Below are 19,293 nucleotides of genomic sequence, written 5' to 3'. Positions count from 1 at the left end.
TGCAATGTGTGTGTGTGTGTGTGTGTGTGTGTGTGTAAGATATTTCAAGATGGTTAAACTTAGAAACCAAATTCTATGGTACAAAAAAGCAGAAGTAAACTCACAAGACAATGTTCCTCCACTGCAACCTTCTACTAGTCCATCTGCACTCAATGTAGTTAATCAAGTCCAGTCAAGAAGCTTTTATTGTTATTTCATCCATATATATGTAAATACACTCAGCTATAACATTGTGATCAGTGCCAGGTGACGTGAATAAGACTGAGTATCTCCTCATCATGGCACCTGTTAGTGGGTGGGATATATTAGGCAGCAAGTCAACATTTTGTCCTCAAAGTTGATGTTAGAAGCAGGAAAAATGGACAAGAGTAAGGATTTGAGCTTTGAGTTTGACCAAAAGGGCCAAATTGTGATGGCTAGACCACTGGATCAGAGCATCTCCAAAACTGCAGCTCTTGTGGGGTGTTCCCGGTCTGCAGTGGTCAGTATCAGGGGCAGTCGTGGCTCAAGTGGTTAAGTCTGGGTTGTTGACCGGGGTTCAAGCCCCAGCACCACCATGCTCCACTGTTGGGCAATTGAGCAAGGTCCTTAACCTTCTCTGCTCCAGAGGGGCTGTATCATAGCTACCCCTGAGCTCTGACCCAACTCCCTCAGCTGGGATATGTGAAGAAAGGTATTCCACTGTGCTGTAATGTATGTGTGGCGATCATAAAGGCTTCATGCCCACAGTTCAGTTCTAAGACCAGTTATAAACTGGAGTGATGAAGGTTGAGAAGGTTGAAGAACATGTCGATTCATATTGCTTTATGTTCGCAGTTCTTCTATGAGAAGAGTCCTGTAAGTTGCCCATGGAGGCCCCACCTCACAACTTCCAGGTGTTAAAGGATCTGCTGCTAACATCTTGGTGCCACAGCACACCTTCAGGGATCTAGTGGAGTCCATGCCTTGACGGGTCAGGGCTGTTTTGGCAGCGAAAGGGGGACCAACACCATATCAGTCAGGTGGTCATAATGTTATGTCTGAATCGGTGTATCTGAAGCAGGTACCCTGGTGCTACATAACACAGCACAGGGCTAAGGATTTAAGGTAAGTTGTTCCAGACACTCGAAAATAGATGAGTTCATTTTGCTGAACAAGACTCAAAGATCCGAGGCAGTAAAATGACCCATCCCTCCTGGTCACTTCCAGCTCCTCCATCCTCCAGCACAGCAGGGGGCGTTATAGTTCAGACCGTCATCCGAGGAAGAAGACGAGGCTCTGCAGTTTTTCCCTATAGGAGAGCTGAGCTTTCTAATCCATTTACTCATCTTTATTTATTTTTCTTATAAATCTCCGTGACAGGGTTTCTACAGGGAGAATGTCACGGCGTTGAGTTGAGAGTAATCTCTGGTTATGGTCGCTGTGTTTCAGGAACTTGTCTCTGCTTTAGAGAGGAAGGTGAGTTCAATAAAAGCCTGAGAGCTGGATCTCACATCCCGGGTGGATTAAGAGTGCTGTAGGAGAGGTAAAGAGGAGAAAATGGCGTATGAAGTGCGCTGGATTTATCTCATCATAACGAGTGTAAGTTTGATTGACATGGACGAATTAAAATACTAATAACAACAATAATAATAATATTTCTTGTATATTTATTTATACACATGGACGCAGTCCTCCACGTGCAGTGCCTCGTTAGAGAACTAATTTAATTTTAATTCATTATTTTAATTTTAAATTAATTAACCAATTTTCATAACGGAAATCTAACGGATTTTGCCGCTAGGAGAGCGCGCGCAGTGGGCGTGGCCAGGTCTCGCCGTGAGTGCTGCAAGTTGCGTTTGCCCATAGTAGGTAAAAGAAAAAAGAAGGAGCGCGCGCTCTGTTTGAGCCGAGAGTTTTCAGTGAACTTTTGTAGCGCTTTTAACATCAGGCTTTTAATAAATACACAAATTAATGGATGAAGCAAAGACAGACGTTTTCGTAGGTTATTTCTGTTGAGAAAGCCAAGTGGTGAGAGAGAGAGAGAGAGAGAGAGAGAGAGAGAGAGAGAGCACACTGAGGTGGAACATGAGGAGGAAATCTGGACTGAACATGGAGCTCATCCTCCTCTGTCACACCTCATAGTGCTCTTATAAATCTTCTACAAATCTAAACATGTAAACTGTCCCAGAAAACCCTGTTTCAAGCTGCTGTTAGATCCAGGTTGTGAGCTGGATCTCAATAAACCCCGATGAGGTAAATGAGCAGTATGACCAAAAACTATTGTTTCCTGCAGACTTTTAAACAACAATATCAGAACAGTAATGTAAAGAGATTGTAGATATTTACAGGAGACCAAAGGACTGTAGTGAGATTGACAGCACTACCTTCTGTCTCCAACGAGTTAAAAACTGCAGCTAAGTGTGTTTTCACTAAAATTATGATTTTTTTTTTTAATCCAGATTTCCTAAAATGGAAGCAGCAGAGGGCAGACCAGGCTCTCCTGGTCACACACAGGTAAGGGTTACTCAGGTGTGTAAACATTTAGAAATACAAAAATACGGTGAATACAAACAAAAACCCAATAACAAATCCAGAGACACAACAACAAATTCGGAAACACGATGACAAATCCAGAAACACCAAAACAAGTCCGGAAACACGATAACAAATCCGGAAACAGGAAAACAAATCCGGAAACACGATAACAAATCCAGAAACACCAAAACAAGTCCGGAAACACGATAACAAATCCAGAAACAGGAAAACAAATCCGCAAACACCAAAACAAGTCCAGAAACATGATAACAAATCCAAAAACATGATAACAAATCTGGAAACACGATAACAAATCCAAATACACGATAACAAATCTGGAAACACGATAACAAATCCAAAAACACGATAACAAATTCGGAAACATGATAACAAATCCAGAAACTTGATAACAAATCTGGAAACATGATAACAAATCTGGAAACACGATAACAAATCCAGAAACATGATAACAAATCCGGGAACTTGATAACAAATCTGAAAAACACGATAACAAATCCGGAAACAGGAAAACAAATCCAGAAACATAACAAATCCAGAAACATGATAACAAATCCGGAAACATGATAACAAATCCGGAAACACGATAACAAATCCAAAAACTCCATAACAAATCCGGAAACACGATAACAAATCTGGAAACATGATAACAAATCCGGGAACTTGATAACAAATCCGAAAAACACGATAACAAATCCGGAAACAGGAAAACAAATCCGGAAACATGATAACAAATTCGGAAACAGGAAAACAAATCCGGAAACATGATAACAAATCCGGAAACAGGAAAACAAATCAGGAAACACGATAACATCCAAAATCATGATAACAAATCTGGAAACATGATAACAAATCCGGAAACATGATAACAAATCCGGAAACACGATAACAAATCCGGAAACACGATAACATCCAAAAACACAATAACATCCAAAAACACGATAACAAAGCCGAAAACACGATAACAAATCCGGAAACATGATAACAAATCCGGAAACATGATAACAAATCCAAAAACTCGATAACAAATCTGGAAACACGATAACAAATCCGGAAACACGATAACAAATCCAAAAACTCCATAACAAATCCGGAAACACGATAACAAATCTGGAAACACGATAACAAATCCGGAAACACGATAACATCCAAAAACATGATAACAAATCCGAAAAACACGATAACAAATCCGGAAACAGGAAAACAAATCTGGAAACATGATAACAAATCCAGATAATTGGTAGGTTGAATACAGTAAATATCACTTTCGGGGTATTTTCCGACCTTCATACATTTTGAATATCTTTGTTATAGACTTATTTATTCAGGTGCACTTTGTTTCATGTTTAAAATGTATATCTAGTTGCAGAATAACTTGTTTGGTACAGAGAGCCAAGGAATTTAACATAGTGCCTCTCGGTCACACCCCATACACACTGTGTCCACTACATTTACATATGTTTGGACATATATATACTATTCACTATCACACACTCTGTATAAAGTCTAGTGAAAGACACACGAGTTAGTATAATAGACTTTATTGTTCTTTCAATAGTTTTGCAAAGACCTGCAGACAGATGGTTCAAAAGAAGATATATCAGGCTCCACCATGGAGGAACAGAACGAAGGATTGCTGAAGATTATAAAAGTGGAAAAATCTGAAGATGAAGGTTACCTCGGTAAGACGACAGAACACTAGAGATGTATGAATGATACGCCATATTGCCAAAAGTTTTGGGACACCCCTCCAGATCATTGAATTCAAGGGTTGGGCTCAGCCCCTTAGTTCCAGTGAAAGGAACTCTTAATGCTTCAGCTTCATACCAAGACATTTTGGACGGTTTCATGCTCTTTGTGGGAACAGTTTGGGGATGACCCCTTCCTGTTTCAACATGACTGTACACCAGTGACCAAAGCAAGGTCCATAAAGACATGGATAAGCGAGTTTGATGTGGAGGAATTTGACTGGCCTGTACAGAGTCCTGACCTCAACCCCATAGAACACCTTTGGTATGAAGCTGAAGCATTAAGAGTTCCTTTCACTGGAACTTAGGAGTCGAGCCCAACCCCTGAAAAACAACACCTGAATTCAATGATTTGGAGAGGTGTCCCAATACTTTTGGCAATATAGTGTATGTATAATCAATTAATTATCAAGAAATCTACATGTTTTCTATATTAAAATTTTTGGCCATATAGTGTATGTACCTGTCTATATTCTAACGATATTGTGGGATTTTTGTTTTTTTAAATTCCAGGTCAAGGGACATCCAGCTCTTTGGGGCATGACATCACTGAAGACCAACAGACGAAACATGTTAAAGAAGAGCCTGAAAATGATGATGAATATCTCTGTAAGACAAAACCCAATGTCGTACTTAGCATGTTTACATCTTTAATACTAATAGTAATTCAATACAAATTTATTGAGTCCTAGATCGGACAATTGAGATGGCTAGTACAGCCATTTTCCTGTGTTGATTTGCATATATGGTTACGGTCATTATCTTGTTAAACGATCTCCATCCTGGTGGAGGCAGCAAGGTGTGGGTTTTATATTCAGTCATTTTTCAAACCATTTTCACTCTTTGTTTCTTCAAGACTGTGAGGATTGCAAGTCCTTCTACATCAACAAGTGTGAGTTTCATGGTCCAGCTGTTTTCATTCCTGATACCCCTGTTCCACTGGGGGTCACCGATCGAGCCAGACTAACCCTTCCTCCTGGTCTGGAAGTTCGACAGTCTGATATTTCCTGTGCGGGCTTGGGCGTGTTTAATAAGGGAGATACTGTTCCAGTTGGTGTGTATTTCGGGCCATATGAGGGTGAGCTGGTGGACAGAAAGGAAGCCATGAACAGTGGCTACTCCTGGGTGGTGAGTAAGTTTTAATGTAGAAAAATTTATAGATTTCTTGATAATTATACATGATTATACATATACTATATTGCCAAAAGTATTGGGACACCCCTCCAGATCATTGAGTTCAGGTGTTGTTTTTCAGGGGTTGGGCTCGGCCCCTTAGTTCCAGTGAAAGGAACTCTTAATGCTTCAGCTTCATACCAAGACATTTTGGACATTTTCATGCTCTTTGTGGGAACATTTTGGGGATGACCCCTTCCTGTTCCAAGATGACTGTACATCAGTGACCAAAGCAAGGTTCATAAAGACATGGATGAGAGAGTTTGGTGTGGAGGAACTTGACTGGCCTGCACAGAGTCCTGACCTCAACCCCATAGAACACCTTTGGGATGAATTAGAGCGGAGACTGTGAGCCAGACCTTCTTGTCAAACATCAGTGCCTGACCTCACAAAAGCCCTTCTAGAAGAATGGTCAAAAATTCCCATAAACACACTCCTAAACATGTTGGAACAGGAAGGGGTCATCCCCAAACTGTCCCCACAAAGCATGAAATTGTACAAAATGTCTTGAAGCTGAAGCATTAAGAGTTCCTTTCACTGGAACTATGGGACTGAGCCCAACCCCTGAAAAACAACACCTGAATTAAATGATTTGGAGAAGTGTCCCAAAACGTTTGGCAATATGGTGTATTAATGAGATGATAAGATGATGTTTTATTTTTTAAATGTATTGGTAAATTTAAATCTTATGGTTCTCAGAGTGGCCCTAGGACTAGTAGACAGATCAGGCAAGGACCAACCACCAGCTTGATAAGGTCTAGGGAACTAGAACATATTGCACATGATGCGTTATTGCACGTGGTATGATGGTATGATTTCGCACATGATATGATATAAACGTAGGTTGTAATCATTGTGAAATTTTAACCCTTAGGGGTCGACGGCATTGTCGACGATGCCAATCACTTTTTTTCTCTTTGAAAATGTTCTTGTAAATGAAATTATATTGTAGCATCCCAGAAAAAAATGTGTACAAAAATGGTAGACGGTTGTCTTTCCAAAAAGTTTCTTGCCAAATAAATGTTTGTTATTAAATTAATGTTAAAAATAAAAAACAAAGGTATGTCAAATTCTCGTCTCCACACTCACCAGAGACCCGAGCCCGCACTTAGTGCTCCATTCACATGCAAGATTTATGTAAACGACTCTATTCAGATGTAAGTAAATGCTAACTGCTGTGTTGTTTGGGGGGAGTGACGTGCTGATGCCCGTGTCCAACAGAATAAACAGGGCTTGAAAGAAGAAACAAACAAAAAAAATCTTCAATATCGAGAATCTTCCCCCGAGAAAATGGCTTGTCGCATGAATCCGCAAGAAGCGCTTCAGGCTTTTTCTGAGTTAGAGGACAGTCATGAAGAAATTTCATCTGGACCAGAAGATTGTGACACTGATGAAGAGTTGTGTCATTTTGAAGAAAGAATTGATCCAGTCGAAGATGAGCTGAGTGATCAGTAAGTTGATTTTCTTATAACTACTGTCTTGTTTTTGCAATTTTGCATTGCATATATTTTGCAGCCACTTCCACTTGCTGTGGCCAGACAATAATGGCGTGTTTGTTTCGCAGTTACAGTGGCGAAGACGCATCTGGCCCGAAGCTCGGACCATCTGTAGAGTTGGATCATGAAACCCCAAGGTGTGTACAATTTCAAATAATTGTAAAGGAACATGCTTTTTTTGCTGTTTGTGTCCAGCATCGAATAATTATTTGACCGTGAATGTCTGGAATGTGGTTGTGAATTTATGACTGAAATAAAGCTGCTCACTTTGATGCGCGCTTTCACTTTGCAAAAGGCAGCATTTATTTAGCGAGTATATATTTGTGCTATGTTGTTTTGCTAAGCAGACAAAATGTAAAATCACTAATAGTACCACAGAAAAACAACATAGTACAAATATATACTCGCTAAATAAACGCTAAATAAAAGTGAAAGCGCGTGCCGATGTGAGCAGCTGTATTCCAGTCATCATATAGTCAGATCACCCAAAAAAAAATAAAAATAGCACAATGCACGTTGTCTGTGAATGGATGGAATGTGGTTGTGAATATGACTTTTAGCAAATGTTCTTTTTGCAAATGTAAAATGTTCTTGTGAACCTGCCAGCTATTAGCCCCATGGTTATTCAGTGCATTGGCAAGGCTGTTTTGTTTTGTTGGTCTGTTCTTGCGAAAAAGTGTCTGCAAATGGCTGCAATCTCGTCATAACATTCAACTATATATTTTTTATTCCATTTACAGGGATGCAACTCCAAGATGTATGAAAAGACATGGAGCTTCACCCCCTGCAAAGAAATGCCGCAGCTTCCTTGCTCCACAACCACCTTGGCCTTCTATTCTGTCCTGGAACTCTGAAGAACATGCTGACATGGATCCTCCTGACATGATGTTTAAGCCCACCCGGCCACCAGGAATGCAGCTAAGTTCAGTAGACTGCCACACACCACTGGACTTATTCAAGATGTTTGTCAGCAAGGAATCTGTAAAAACAATATGCAAGAACACCAACAAGCGTGCAGCCCGTCATATTGCTGAGGGGAGGAAATACAAATGGACAGATGTGACTGTGGAGGAGTTCTACAAATACATCGGACTTGTTTTTTACATGGCTATGGTGAAACTGGACCAAATAAGGGACTACTGGAGACAAAGATCAATTTTTTCCCAAGCCTTCCCAACAACAGTAATGAGCAGAGACAGATACAGGACAATTTCATGGAATGTACACATGAGTGATCCTGATGAGGACCTTGAAAACGACAGGAAGCGAGGAACATCGGCACACGACAAACTGTTCCGGGTGAAGCCTCTCATGACTGCAATCCAGCATGCATGCAAAGCGTTCTACCATCCTCGAAGGAACCTATCAGTGGATGAAAGGATGGTAGCAAGCAAGGCAAAGACAGGAATGACCCGGTACATGAAGGCAAAACCAACAAAGTGGGGATACAAGTTGTTTGTCCTTGCAGACTGTAGTAACAGATACACGGTGGATTTTGCTGTGTACACAGGAAAGAACACCTTTCCTTCTGGACAAGGACTTTCATATGACTCTGTTATGTCACTGGTAAATCGTCCCTTTTTGGGATCTGGGTACCATTTGTACATGGACAATTTCTACACCAGCCCAAAGCTTTTCAGAGACTTGTTCAGGCTGAATGTTGGTGCTTGTGGGACATACAGAGACCAAAGGAAGGAGTGTCCACGAACAACAACTAATGCCCTAACAAAGAAGTCTGAGAGAGGAGCATTCAGATGGATCAGAGATGGTTCATTGCTTTTTGTGAAGTGGATGGACACACGAGAGGTATCTGTCTGCTCCACAGTCCACAAAGCCTTCACTGGGGACATGGTACAGAGAAGAGTGAAGTCCAGAGATGGCATCTGGTCTACCATGACTTTTCCTTGCCCTTCTCCAATCTCTCAGTACAACAGGTACATGGGAGGTGTTGGCCTTTCTGATCAGCTCATTCAATACTATTCTGTGCAACATAAAACCATGAAATGGTACAGAAAGCTGTTTCTACATTTCCTGGACATTGCTGCTAGTAATGCCTACATTCTACAAAAAGAACTGTCTGCAGTTGCTCCTCAGAAGCCTCTGACCCATAAGTGCTTCATGGAGGAGCTTATTGTACAGCTGTGCAGTGCTTCCACTCAACATGCAACCCAAAACAGCTACCATCTTCCAGTTCCAGCAAACCCTGTGAACCCAGACGCCAGTAAAGTAGCATCATATGGCCGTAGGACTTGTGTGCTCTGCAGAATGGATGGCAGGAAGCAAAACACGCCTTGGAAATGCAAGACATGTGATGTTTCACTCTGTTTGCAGCTGACAAGGAACTGTTTTGAAGAGTGGCACAAAAAGGCTTGAAACTTGTTGTTCTGTCTTTTGAGTTTAGTTTAAAGATCCTTTACAGTGTCTGTCATGTTTTGTTGTGCCATGGTTGGTTCATTTCTGTGTGGCCTCTACCAGCTGAGTGGTTGAAATGAATAAAAAAATATGTTACATATATTTTTGCTGTGTAGTGTTTTTTGTGTGCATAAGAATTGCATTTCAGTGAAAATTTCAGAAACCATGCTTTATTTTTTGTTTCTCTCAACAAAACCTGGCCTCAGTGTACCCTGTTTTTGTATGAGGAATCTGAATGTATAGGTACGAACAGCTGAGACATCAATAGGAGTCCTGGGGAAACCTGGTGTCACCTGAGCCAGGTGTCAATAGGTCTTACATATTCATGAATAGTCATGGATTATTCAGTGAAACAGAGGCTCTGCTAAAAAAAAAGTTAGGCACATCAGTCACTTTACCCCAAATAAAAGGTCTTTCTGAGTGTTAGAATTTAGCTGTTTTTCTAGGGGCCACACCCAAGACATTCATGAACTCAGTCCTGTGTTCAAAACAATCTGCCAGGTTTGTTTATTCTCCATTATTCTCCACTGTTTTTCTGCTAGAGTTCAAAGTTGTATTTTCGTATATGTGTACTTTGACATAAGCTTAAAAGTCGCACATGAATCTAACATATTTACATCAGCCCCATTATGAAATCCCAGTTTGTGTTCTATGTAAATATGTATTAGCTACTACATTGGTAAAGATTTGAAATTTACACAAATTTAAGAAGAGCCCCGATTCACTGCAGGTCTTCAGAAAGGCCTCAGACCCTAGAGGGTTAATACTGTCAGTGTTCATTTGGTCAGCTCTGCCCCCTACTGTAAGAGTTTGATGGCCGCTGGTAGGACAGACCTCCTGTGGCGTTCTGTGGTTGTTTTATGTTATGTTTTAGTCCATGGTCATTTGCATTAATGTATAAAATAATATTTTTTGCAGATTTACAGGAGCAGGCAGTGTAACGAATATATAGATGCCAAGAAGGAGATCCATGCTAACTGGATGAGGTATAATTGTTGATTTTTCTATATAAACACTTATTTGATAGACTTGACCTGTCTTTCCCCTATTACTGATTACATCCATCATTCTCTCTCTCTCTCTCTCTCTCTTTTTCTCTTGACTTGTTTCTTTATTCTCTAAGGTATGTAAATTGTGCTCGTAAAGGTGAAGAGCAGAATCTTGTGGTGTTCCAGTACAGAGGAGGGATTCACTACCGTTGCTGTCAGCCCATCAAATCAGGACAGGAGCTCTTGGTGTGGTATGGAGAGGAGTACCCCAGAGATCACGACCTTGAATTCAACTGCCTCTGGAATAAAAAGTCCTCCATACATGGTTATGTCCATATATTGTGATTTTTTTAGCATTACTACTCACTACACCTAATGTGGTGATTATAACCCTCTCCTTTTCTAATCACATGCTTTAATTCAAGCAAGGTCCCGGTGTCTACATACTTTTCGTCATCTTTCATTTTTATTAATGTTTGTTCAGTTCCTAAAGCAGGAAAAGTCTCTAATACTTTTTTTCCTTCAATGTTCCAGAACTGAAAGATGGCCTGGCGCAAGTCTTCTCCTGTTCCTGGTGTCACCTTTCATATACGTCCCAAATTTATCTCCAGAAACACATCCGAAGAAGCCACTGTAAGGAGGATTTAATAGATTTTCCCACTCCAATTCAGAAAACACTTTCTGGCTCTCTTCAAGATCAAGAAGAAGCCCATCACTGTCCAGACTGCGGGAAGAGTTTTACTCAGCCGGGTGATTTCCAAACGCACCAGTGCTCCAACACGGAGGAAAACCTGTGTAATAGCTCATGGTGTGGAGAGAGTTTGACTCACCAGAATGATCACCAGCACATTCCTGTAGGAGAAAAAAATCTCCATCAGTGCTCTGGCTGTGAGAAGAGTTTTGCTTTCCTTAGCACCTTACAAATTCACCAGCTCCTTCACACTGGAGAGAAGCCGTATCCTTGCTCACAGTGTGGCAAGAGGTTTAGACGACAGAGCAATCTCCAAACACACCAGCGCATTCACACGGGAGTCAAGCCCTATCACTGTTCGCAGTGTAAGAAGAGTTTCAGACGGAAAAGCCATCTGAAAACCCACCAGCGCGTTCACACTGGAGAGAAGCCGTATCGCTGCTCGCAGTGCGGCAAGAGTTTCGCACACCAGAGTTCCCTCCAGACGCACCCCTGCGTCCACGAAAGAGAAAAGCCGTATCGGTGCGCACAGTGTGGGAAGAGTTTTACTCAACAGAATCATCTCGAGGCACACGAGCGCATCCACACTGGAGAAAAGCCGTACCGCTGTTTACAGTGTGGGAAGAGTTTTACCCGACAAAGTAATCTCCAAGCACACAAGCGTATTCACACCGGAGAAAAGCCGTACCATTGCTCACAGTGCGGCAAGAGATTTACCCGACAGGGGAACCTCCAGGCACACCAGCGCATTCACACGGGAGACAAGCCGTATCGCTGCTCGCAGTGTGGGAAGAGTTTTACCCGACAAAATCATCTCCAAACTCACCAGCTCATCCACACCGGAGACAAGCTCTATCAGTGCTCGGAATGTGGGAAGAGTTTTACTTTTCAGCGCAGCCTCGAAATACACCAGCGCACTCACACGGAAGAGAAGCCCTTTCGATGCTTACAGTGCGGGAAGAGTTTCGCTCACCAGAGCAATCTCTTACGGCACCAACACATTCACACGGGAGAGAAGCCCTTTCATTGCTCGGAGTGCGGCAAGAGTTTCACCTACCAGAGTAACTTACAGATACACCAGCGCATTCACACAGGAGAGAAGCCATATCACTGCTCGCAGTGCGGGAAGAGTTTTGCTCACCATTGTGCTTTCCACGTGCACCAGCGTCTTCACACGGGGGAAAAGCCTTTCCATTGCTTACAATGTGGAAAGAATTTTACTCATCAGAGTCACCTCCGACAGCATCAGCTCATCCACACGGGAGAGAAGCCCTACTGCTGCTCACAGTGCGGGAAGAGTTTCAGACGCCAGAGTAACCTGCATATACACCAGCGCATTCACACGGAGGAGAAGCCGCACTGCTGCCCGGAGTGCGGGAAACGCTTTACCCGAAAGAGCACCCTAAAAACGCACCGGCGCACTCACGGTGGCGAGAAGATTTACATCTGCTTACAGTGCGGGAAGAGCTTTCCTTATGAGAGTCATCTCCAAGTACACAAGCGCATCCATACTGGAGAGAAGCCCTATCACTGCTCGCAGTGCGGGAAGAGCTTCGCTCACCAGAGTCATCTCCAAGCTCACCAGCGCATTCACGCCCAAGAGAAACCGCATCAGTGCTTGCAGTGCGGCAAGAGCTTTAGCCGGAAAGGTACTCTGCAGCTACACCAGCGCATTCACACGGGAGAAAAGCCCTTTCACTGCTCACAGTGCAGAAAGAGTTTCAGACGACAGAGCCATCTGCAGATACACCAGCGCATTCACACGGGAGAGAAGCCGTATCACTGCTTGCAGTGTGGGAGGAGATTCCCACATTCAAGTACACTCAAGACGCACAAGTGTGTGAACGTGGAGCCGTCAGTAACTGTGGTCGTGTGAACACCAGATAACTTCCTGAGGTGGAGAATATCACCTGGGTTCCTGCGTGTGGGCTCGCATATCAAGATCTTCACAAAGTGTTCTCCTTCACCGTTCTCTCCATAGAACCTTTTGTCCACGCTTCTTCTGAATCTGCAGTAGGTCTAAAACAGAGAGAACCCAAACATTTATCTCTTACTTGTAGAACCCCGGTTACTAGCATTATATCTCACCTTTCCAAACCTCCATGTATGGAGAATATTACCTAGATAATAACACTGTTCATGTCTTCAGAACCTGGCTAACTGTCTGAAAGGTGTGAGAGGTCATGTGTAACATGTAGAAGAACATCCAGGCACTTTGTAAAGTGGAATTTTTCCATAAGGGCTGGATATTTGGTCAGCCTTTAGGCCTTATCACCTCTATCCAGTTCCTCAAGGTGCGTACTGTGTAATAACAAGGAACACTATGCAGTCTCATCCTCTGTGTTCACTGTAAGGTCAATCGATTGGTTAACAAACTTAGAGAATGTAGCACGGTCAGTTTCAGTGTTAGGGAGCTGGTCTCTGAGATCGCCATTAGACCAAGACCCTGGATGCTCTTTCATGAGCCAGTTATTACAACTATAATGTATGATGCCTCTGATTATCAGAGCTTGACACGGATGTTTAGGGTCTGGTCCACTGGGGCAGCCAAGTGCCTGCTCTGGACCTGAGAGTGGGTTTCTGTCTGTTTTAGAGTCCAACATGTGGTCAGTGAACCGTAGAAATGGGCTGGGACAACATGAAGATGTGACATGGCAGGTTCTCTGTGGCTGATTCCACATTTCTGAAACCTATACTTGTCAGAAGGCCCAATGAGCAACATGACAGGTTTCGAAGGGTTGATTTGTTCCTGCGCCAAGGCTGTGCTACCCGTTTTAAAGGTGATGATGCACTTTGCACAATAGTTGCACTAGCAGCTAGTCAAAAGGTCTCTGCTGCAGCCACGAAGCTGAGACCTCATTGGTTGAATGGAATTGGAATGAAATCCAAGCAGTTAGACTCCATCAATCGTAGGTATACTAGGTGTATCAAACCTCCATGGCATGCACAGTGGTGAAGAGTGTGGTATGATGAGAGAGGACCATGTGACCATGCTAGCAGTACATATTCACAGGCCTGTGGGTCGAACCGTAGACAGAGTGATGAAGGAAACCCCACCTGTGACACTTTATAGAGTAGTGCGGTGAATCGAACGATCTTAGCACGTTAAAGAGGAAACCCAGCTCAAGCTAGCAGGCAAGTTGATGATGGAAGATGATAGGAGTCTATAAAAAGCTCTACAAAGCAGAAGCACAGAAATACACCCTACTGCTGGTGAATTATTGTAAATACGATGACCAGCATCTTAGAAGAAACACATATTAGCCTTCGCAATCCCTGCTTATTAGCTTTCATGCTAAATGCAATGTCCAAATTGGCAGAAAATTGGGTGAAAATGTTATACTTTTAAGTGAATTAATATTTTAATAATAGAAAATGGAATAATAATTAAATAATACCACATAACTATTTTAATTACGAACATATTTGAATATATTTCATCCTTAATATTGGCATAGTTAAATGACTGAAAAATGACAAAACCTTATTATTTTTGAATAAATTATTTTTAAACTAAGACACATTTTTAATCCCAAAGATTTTAACAGCATTGCAGTATACTAAAGATGGCTATTGTGTTGGCCTGGCCTGGAGAGGCCAAAAAAAAAGGAGTTTGCAGGAGTTCTAGATACGCTGTCAGTAAAAACAAGGCTGTTCATTGTACTGGAGTTACAGTATGTGTACAAACCGCTCTTGTTAAAATGCAGTGAAACATATTCATAGAGTAAACTGAAGAGAATGACCGGTAGTGTTGTTCTTCTGGAGCTGTAGCCACTCTAAAGCAGCAACAATCAGCACTGAAATCGGTTTCATCCATCACTTCCTGGACACAAAGTCCAGATATAAACCGGACACAGCAGAACCTCAGCCTCATGTACTTATACAGAAACACTACTTCCTGAGTGCTCCTGTGTTTAAACTTGACTCTAAGATGAATTAAACCCTCATAATTCAGTTTATACACACATACACCAGATCAGGTATAACATTATGACCACTGTCAGGTGAAGTTAATAAGACTGATGATCTCCTCATCATGGCACCTGTTAGTGGGTGGGATATATTAGGCAGCAAGTCAACATTTTGTCTTCAAAGTTGATGTTAGAAGCAGGAAAAATGGACAAGCGTAAGGATTTGAGTGAGTTTGACCGAAAGGGCCAAATTGTGATGGCTAGACCACTGGATCAGAACATCTCCAAAACTGCAGCTCTTGTGGGGTGTTCCCGGTCTGCAGTGGTCAGTATCTATCAAAAGTGGTCCAAGGAAGGAACAGTGGTGAACCGGAGACAGGGTCATGGCCAGTCAAGGCTCATTGATGCACGTGGGGAGAGAAGGCTGACCCATGATCTGATCCAACAGACGAGCTACTGTTGATCAAATTGCTGAAGAAGTTAATGCTGGTTCTGATAGAAAGGGGTCAGAATACACAGTGCAGGACAGGTCAGGGCTGTTTTGACAGGACCAACACAATAGCAGGCAGGTGGTCATAATGTTATGCCTGATTGGGGAGGAATCGCTTTCGACCAATCAGAGCTATTCATTGCTTCATACACGTATAGGAAAAGTCTCACTGTTTTGTAGGACAACCTCCAGCACAATTTTCCAACTTGCACACACACACTCACTGTGACCTACAGATGTCAGTATTTTACTTCTATTCAGAGGAACACACTCGGCTTTGTGTGCTGCGCTGCCATAATGCTAGCTCAATTAAAGAGTTTCTGTGTAAGCTGTGTGTCTGGTTTTCTTCTTCCAGCTTAATAGTGTGTGTGTGTGTGTGTGTTAATTGTATTTTGTCGTGTGTGAGAGACGCTGTTCTTTAGTCTGTATCGTGTGTGTGCTTAGTTTGCTTTGTATATATTTTTTTGCAATGTTTGCTGTTGAGAATTAAAAGATGCGTCATATTTTTTTACACCATGTTATTTTTTTGGCTCCAATGACATTTTCCAGGCGAAATCACTCGGGGAGATCGACCCATGCTTAATTTTCCTCAAGGGAAACTCCAGTATGAACAGCACAGTTGTGTATCTTCCACCATCTTCCTTCCCCTGAGGACCACACCTCCTGAAGTTTGAGGGTGTGATTGGGACAGAAATCGTTTGTTTATCTTTAACACTATTTTCTCCCTATTTACTCCCCCCCCCCACACACTCACACTTTTTTTTGCACCAGTGGTCATTTTCAGAGTGTACCCTTTTGTTTTTACAGCAGCAGCAGGGACGAGTGTATTTAATACAGCAGCACAAAATCACCACATGGTGGCACTGATTTACCCAGCCATCCTACTGCGTCAAAAAAATTAGGAACACAATAAAAGTCTACATTTACAGAAACATTGTTTCATATATTGTATATTAATGTATTCATCATGCCAAGCTTTGCATAAAATTGTATACAAAAAATCCGTTTAAGCAGCGAAGATGCTGTAACCTTGGAAGAGAAATCATCATTACAATAGCCTTCCCTTCCCCCCAAACAGACGGATATATATTTGTGTCCAATTGAAACCACTGCTTCTGATACAGTTACCATAGTGATCAGGGCAGAAAATAATACTTTCCTTTCAGTATCGTCGAGCGTGTGTTTAACTGAGAGTGACAGGGACTCGACATTCCCGCATGTCTTTAATGATGTTGTGACATTTCATTGTTCCTCAAACTTCAGAGCTCACTATAGAACGTCCGTAAAAAGCAGGCGTATGAGCAGGAATGCGGCAATTTCTTCTTCTTAACCACTTCACCTCGTCAAGGTTGAAGTGAATGGGACGCCGGTCCGTGCGTTCACGACTTGAGACACAGCCAGTGAACTCGTTACTGTGATTTTAGGAGATGGAAGGAAACCCAGACACCCTGAAGAATACCACATGGACAATAGGAGGTTCCTGGAGCTGAAAGGGATGCAACTTCTGTGTATCACACATCACCATAGCAACTCTCAGAAGTCTCCCTTTTTCAGGAACAAAAAAACATTTTTCTTTTCCAGATAAAGAAAATCCTGAGTAAATTGTGTTATTAAAAATAATAAATAGTTCTGTAGAAGAACTGCACTTCAGTACAGCCGGACGAACCTGCAAACCAGCACAACTCTGCTGGCGCTTAAAGGGTTAAAGGGCTGTTTTCTTATTAGAGCACATTCCGAGTAGAGCTCTTTCCTGGAAGCTAAGAACCCTTAATTATCCTGTGAACACTTACTGGGCCTTTTTATGAGTGTACCTGAGAAGATTGATACCCGTTTTAAAGACAAAGAATGGTCAGAAACAACATGAATTTGGTTTTAGATTTTTTGTTAAAATTGCCTGATGTATTTTATATCATTTATTTATTAAGATAAGATGAAATATCGTTTTATGAAATCATTTTATTTTATTTATAAAATTCACTATTTTTCATTTCACATCAAAAGAACTTTGCTTTAAATAAATAAATAAATAAATAAAATAGTGGTAAAGTTTGGTGCCATAACATCTATCTTTCATAAATATAAATTTTATTTTCTATTTCGTTTTCATCAGAAAAATTCTCCCTTTCTCATATCATGTTTCACATACAAATAATCCTAACATTAAAAAAATGACATTTTCAGTCAATATAAAAATGAGACCATGATGTAATCTAACAGTTCCTGCATTTATACCGCGGTGCTCTGGACGAATTCTCAAATCTGATTGGTCAGAAAGCAGGCAGGTTCGTATTAAGTGCTTATTTTTAATAATGTATTGTTTTTATATAAACAGCTCATACACAGGGATGTGCATGGTGGATGCTTTACAGAATTGAAGATGAATAATGGACAGATTTAGAATACTGAGAAAAATGTGCAGTTTTTCATGTATGTTGTCGGGTGTCAGCGCTTTTTAAAAGTTTCTCAGCATGGAGAAAGTCTTCAGGACTCTTGGTAACATTGCAAGAGAGAGAGAGAGAGAGAGAGAGAGAGAAGAACTGAGAGCATGAAGCCTTTATTATCACCACACATACAGTACAATACTTTTCTTTGCGTATCCCAGCTGAGGAAGTTGGGGTCAGAGGGCAGGGGCAGCTATGTTACAGTGCCCCCTGGAGCAGAGAGGGTTAAGGACCTTGCTCAATTGCCTAACAGTGTAGCTTGATAGTGCTGGGGCTTGAACCCCAATCCTCTGATCAACAACCCAGAGCCTTAACCACTCGAGCCACCTAGAAAGAGCTGCGTGAGGGAATAAATGTATATCATTGTTACAAAGCAAGTGCTAACAGGAGTCTCCAGAACATTCCACAGCATAACTATAAACTCTTTATACTCAATGTGATCTTTATTAATAAACCACTCTGGTATTAGCAAAAATAACAAACAAGGTCATTTGCATATTTCTGTGATTAAGGGTATGTCGTCTCCTGGCGTCTTTTCACCATGATTTTTTTTCTTCTTATCTATTTTCCTTGGCAACGCCGTGCACAATACAGTATCTAGCAAGAGCATTCATTCTTTTCTGCACCTCACCCACATCTCCCCTTACACTGCCATTGAAAACCTTTGAACAGGAAGCAGTGTGGACTTCAACGCCTGCCTGGGGTTTGTTGTAGACCAGAGGTCATTTCCCGTGACCAGAAAACTGTTGTATGGAACCGAATAGACTCTGAAAAGAAGTGTTTTATTAGGAAGTGATGGCAGGAGGGATCAGGAGAAACACCTCGTATAAGATTTGGGAATCTCCATCCTTACCCTCACCAGAGTAAATGACCCGCTGTAGGTAGGATGAAAGGATCTTCACGAGGTGTTTGAAGGTCACCAATTAGCATTCTGCAATCTTCTAATAAACTACATGAAAGAAATTAAACGCATTCTGTCTCACTCTCGCTTTGATTGTTAACCCTGTAACCTTGGAATATATATCACCACTGCCTTCCCTTCCCCCAACTATTCACACACCCACCCACACACACACACACACAGCAGTCCCAATGAGGCCACGTTAACTGCTTCTGATATGGTTGCCATAGAGATAAGGCACCAGAGATCAAAAGAATAGTTCCTAATGGTCGGGGTGTGGGCAGTGGTTCACGAGTTTTAGAGCATTTTGGAGATGTTTTTTTGCTGAGTGTGTGAGTCTTGTGTTTTTAATTCTTTACGGGGAACGTTTTCCTAAATTTTTTTATTTTAGAATAATAGGTAGCTTTTGTATGTAACTGTGTATATTCTTTTGAAACATCATTCAAAGATATAGCACTGAATATGTATGAGTGATTTGTTTTCTTGTAGCACCATGTCCTCTTACACCACAGCAACTCAACAGCTAT

General features: G+C 41.7%; 1 protein-coding gene across 3 annotated transcripts; it reads left to right on the top strand.

Annotated features, from left to right (window-relative positions):
- Positions 1-1,215: 1,215 nt before the first annotated feature.
- On the top strand, positions 1,216-16,661 carry LOC131349174 (zinc finger protein 271-like). 3 transcript variants are annotated; one of them, XM_058384602.1, is made up of 8 exons: positions 1,216-1,437; positions 2,421-2,475; positions 4,073-4,196; positions 4,776-4,871; positions 5,119-5,390; positions 10,262-10,329; positions 10,467-10,657; positions 10,867-16,661. In XM_058384602.1, exons 2-8 carry the CDS (start codon positions 2,431-2,433, stop codon positions 12,897-12,899), a joined length of 2,829 nt encoding a protein of 942 aa, XP_058240585.1. In that variant the 5' UTR covers positions 1,216-1,437; positions 2,421-2,430; the 3' UTR covers positions 12,900-16,661. The 3 variants fall into 3 exon arrangements, with proteins under 3 accessions (XP_058240585.1, XP_058240584.1, XP_058240586.1); XM_058384601.1 differs by having other exon boundaries at positions 1,216-1,560; positions 10,867-16,659; XM_058384603.1 differs by lacking the exons at positions 10,262-10,329; positions 10,467-10,657; positions 10,867-16,661 and adding exons at positions 6,657-6,886; positions 7,000-7,068; positions 7,672-9,445 and having other exon boundaries at positions 1,218-1,560.
- Positions 16,662-19,293: the final 2,632 nt, after the last annotated feature.

Source organism: Hemibagrus wyckioides, linkage group LG29 (genome assembly GCF_019097595.1).
Source record: "Hemibagrus wyckioides isolate EC202008001 linkage group LG29, SWU_Hwy_1.0, whole genome shotgun sequence".
Taxonomy (NCBI): domain Eukaryota; kingdom Metazoa; phylum Chordata; class Actinopteri; order Siluriformes; family Bagridae; genus Hemibagrus; species Hemibagrus wyckioides.
This window is presented reverse-complemented; position numbering and strand designations above follow the sequence as displayed.

Coding starts and splice junctions, on each gene's coding strand:
- LOC131349174 (XM_058384602.1), top strand. CDS start 2,431: ATGGAAGCAGCAGAGGGCAGACCAGGCTCTCCTGGTCACACACAG. Junction 2,476..4,072: donor GCTCTCCTGGTCACACACAG/GTAAGGGTTACT, acceptor TTCTTTCAATAG/TTTTGCAAAGACCTGCAGAC. Junction 10,330..10,466: donor ATCCATGCTAACTGGATGAG/GTATAATTGTTG, acceptor TTATTCTCTAAG/GTATGTAAATTGTGCTCGTA.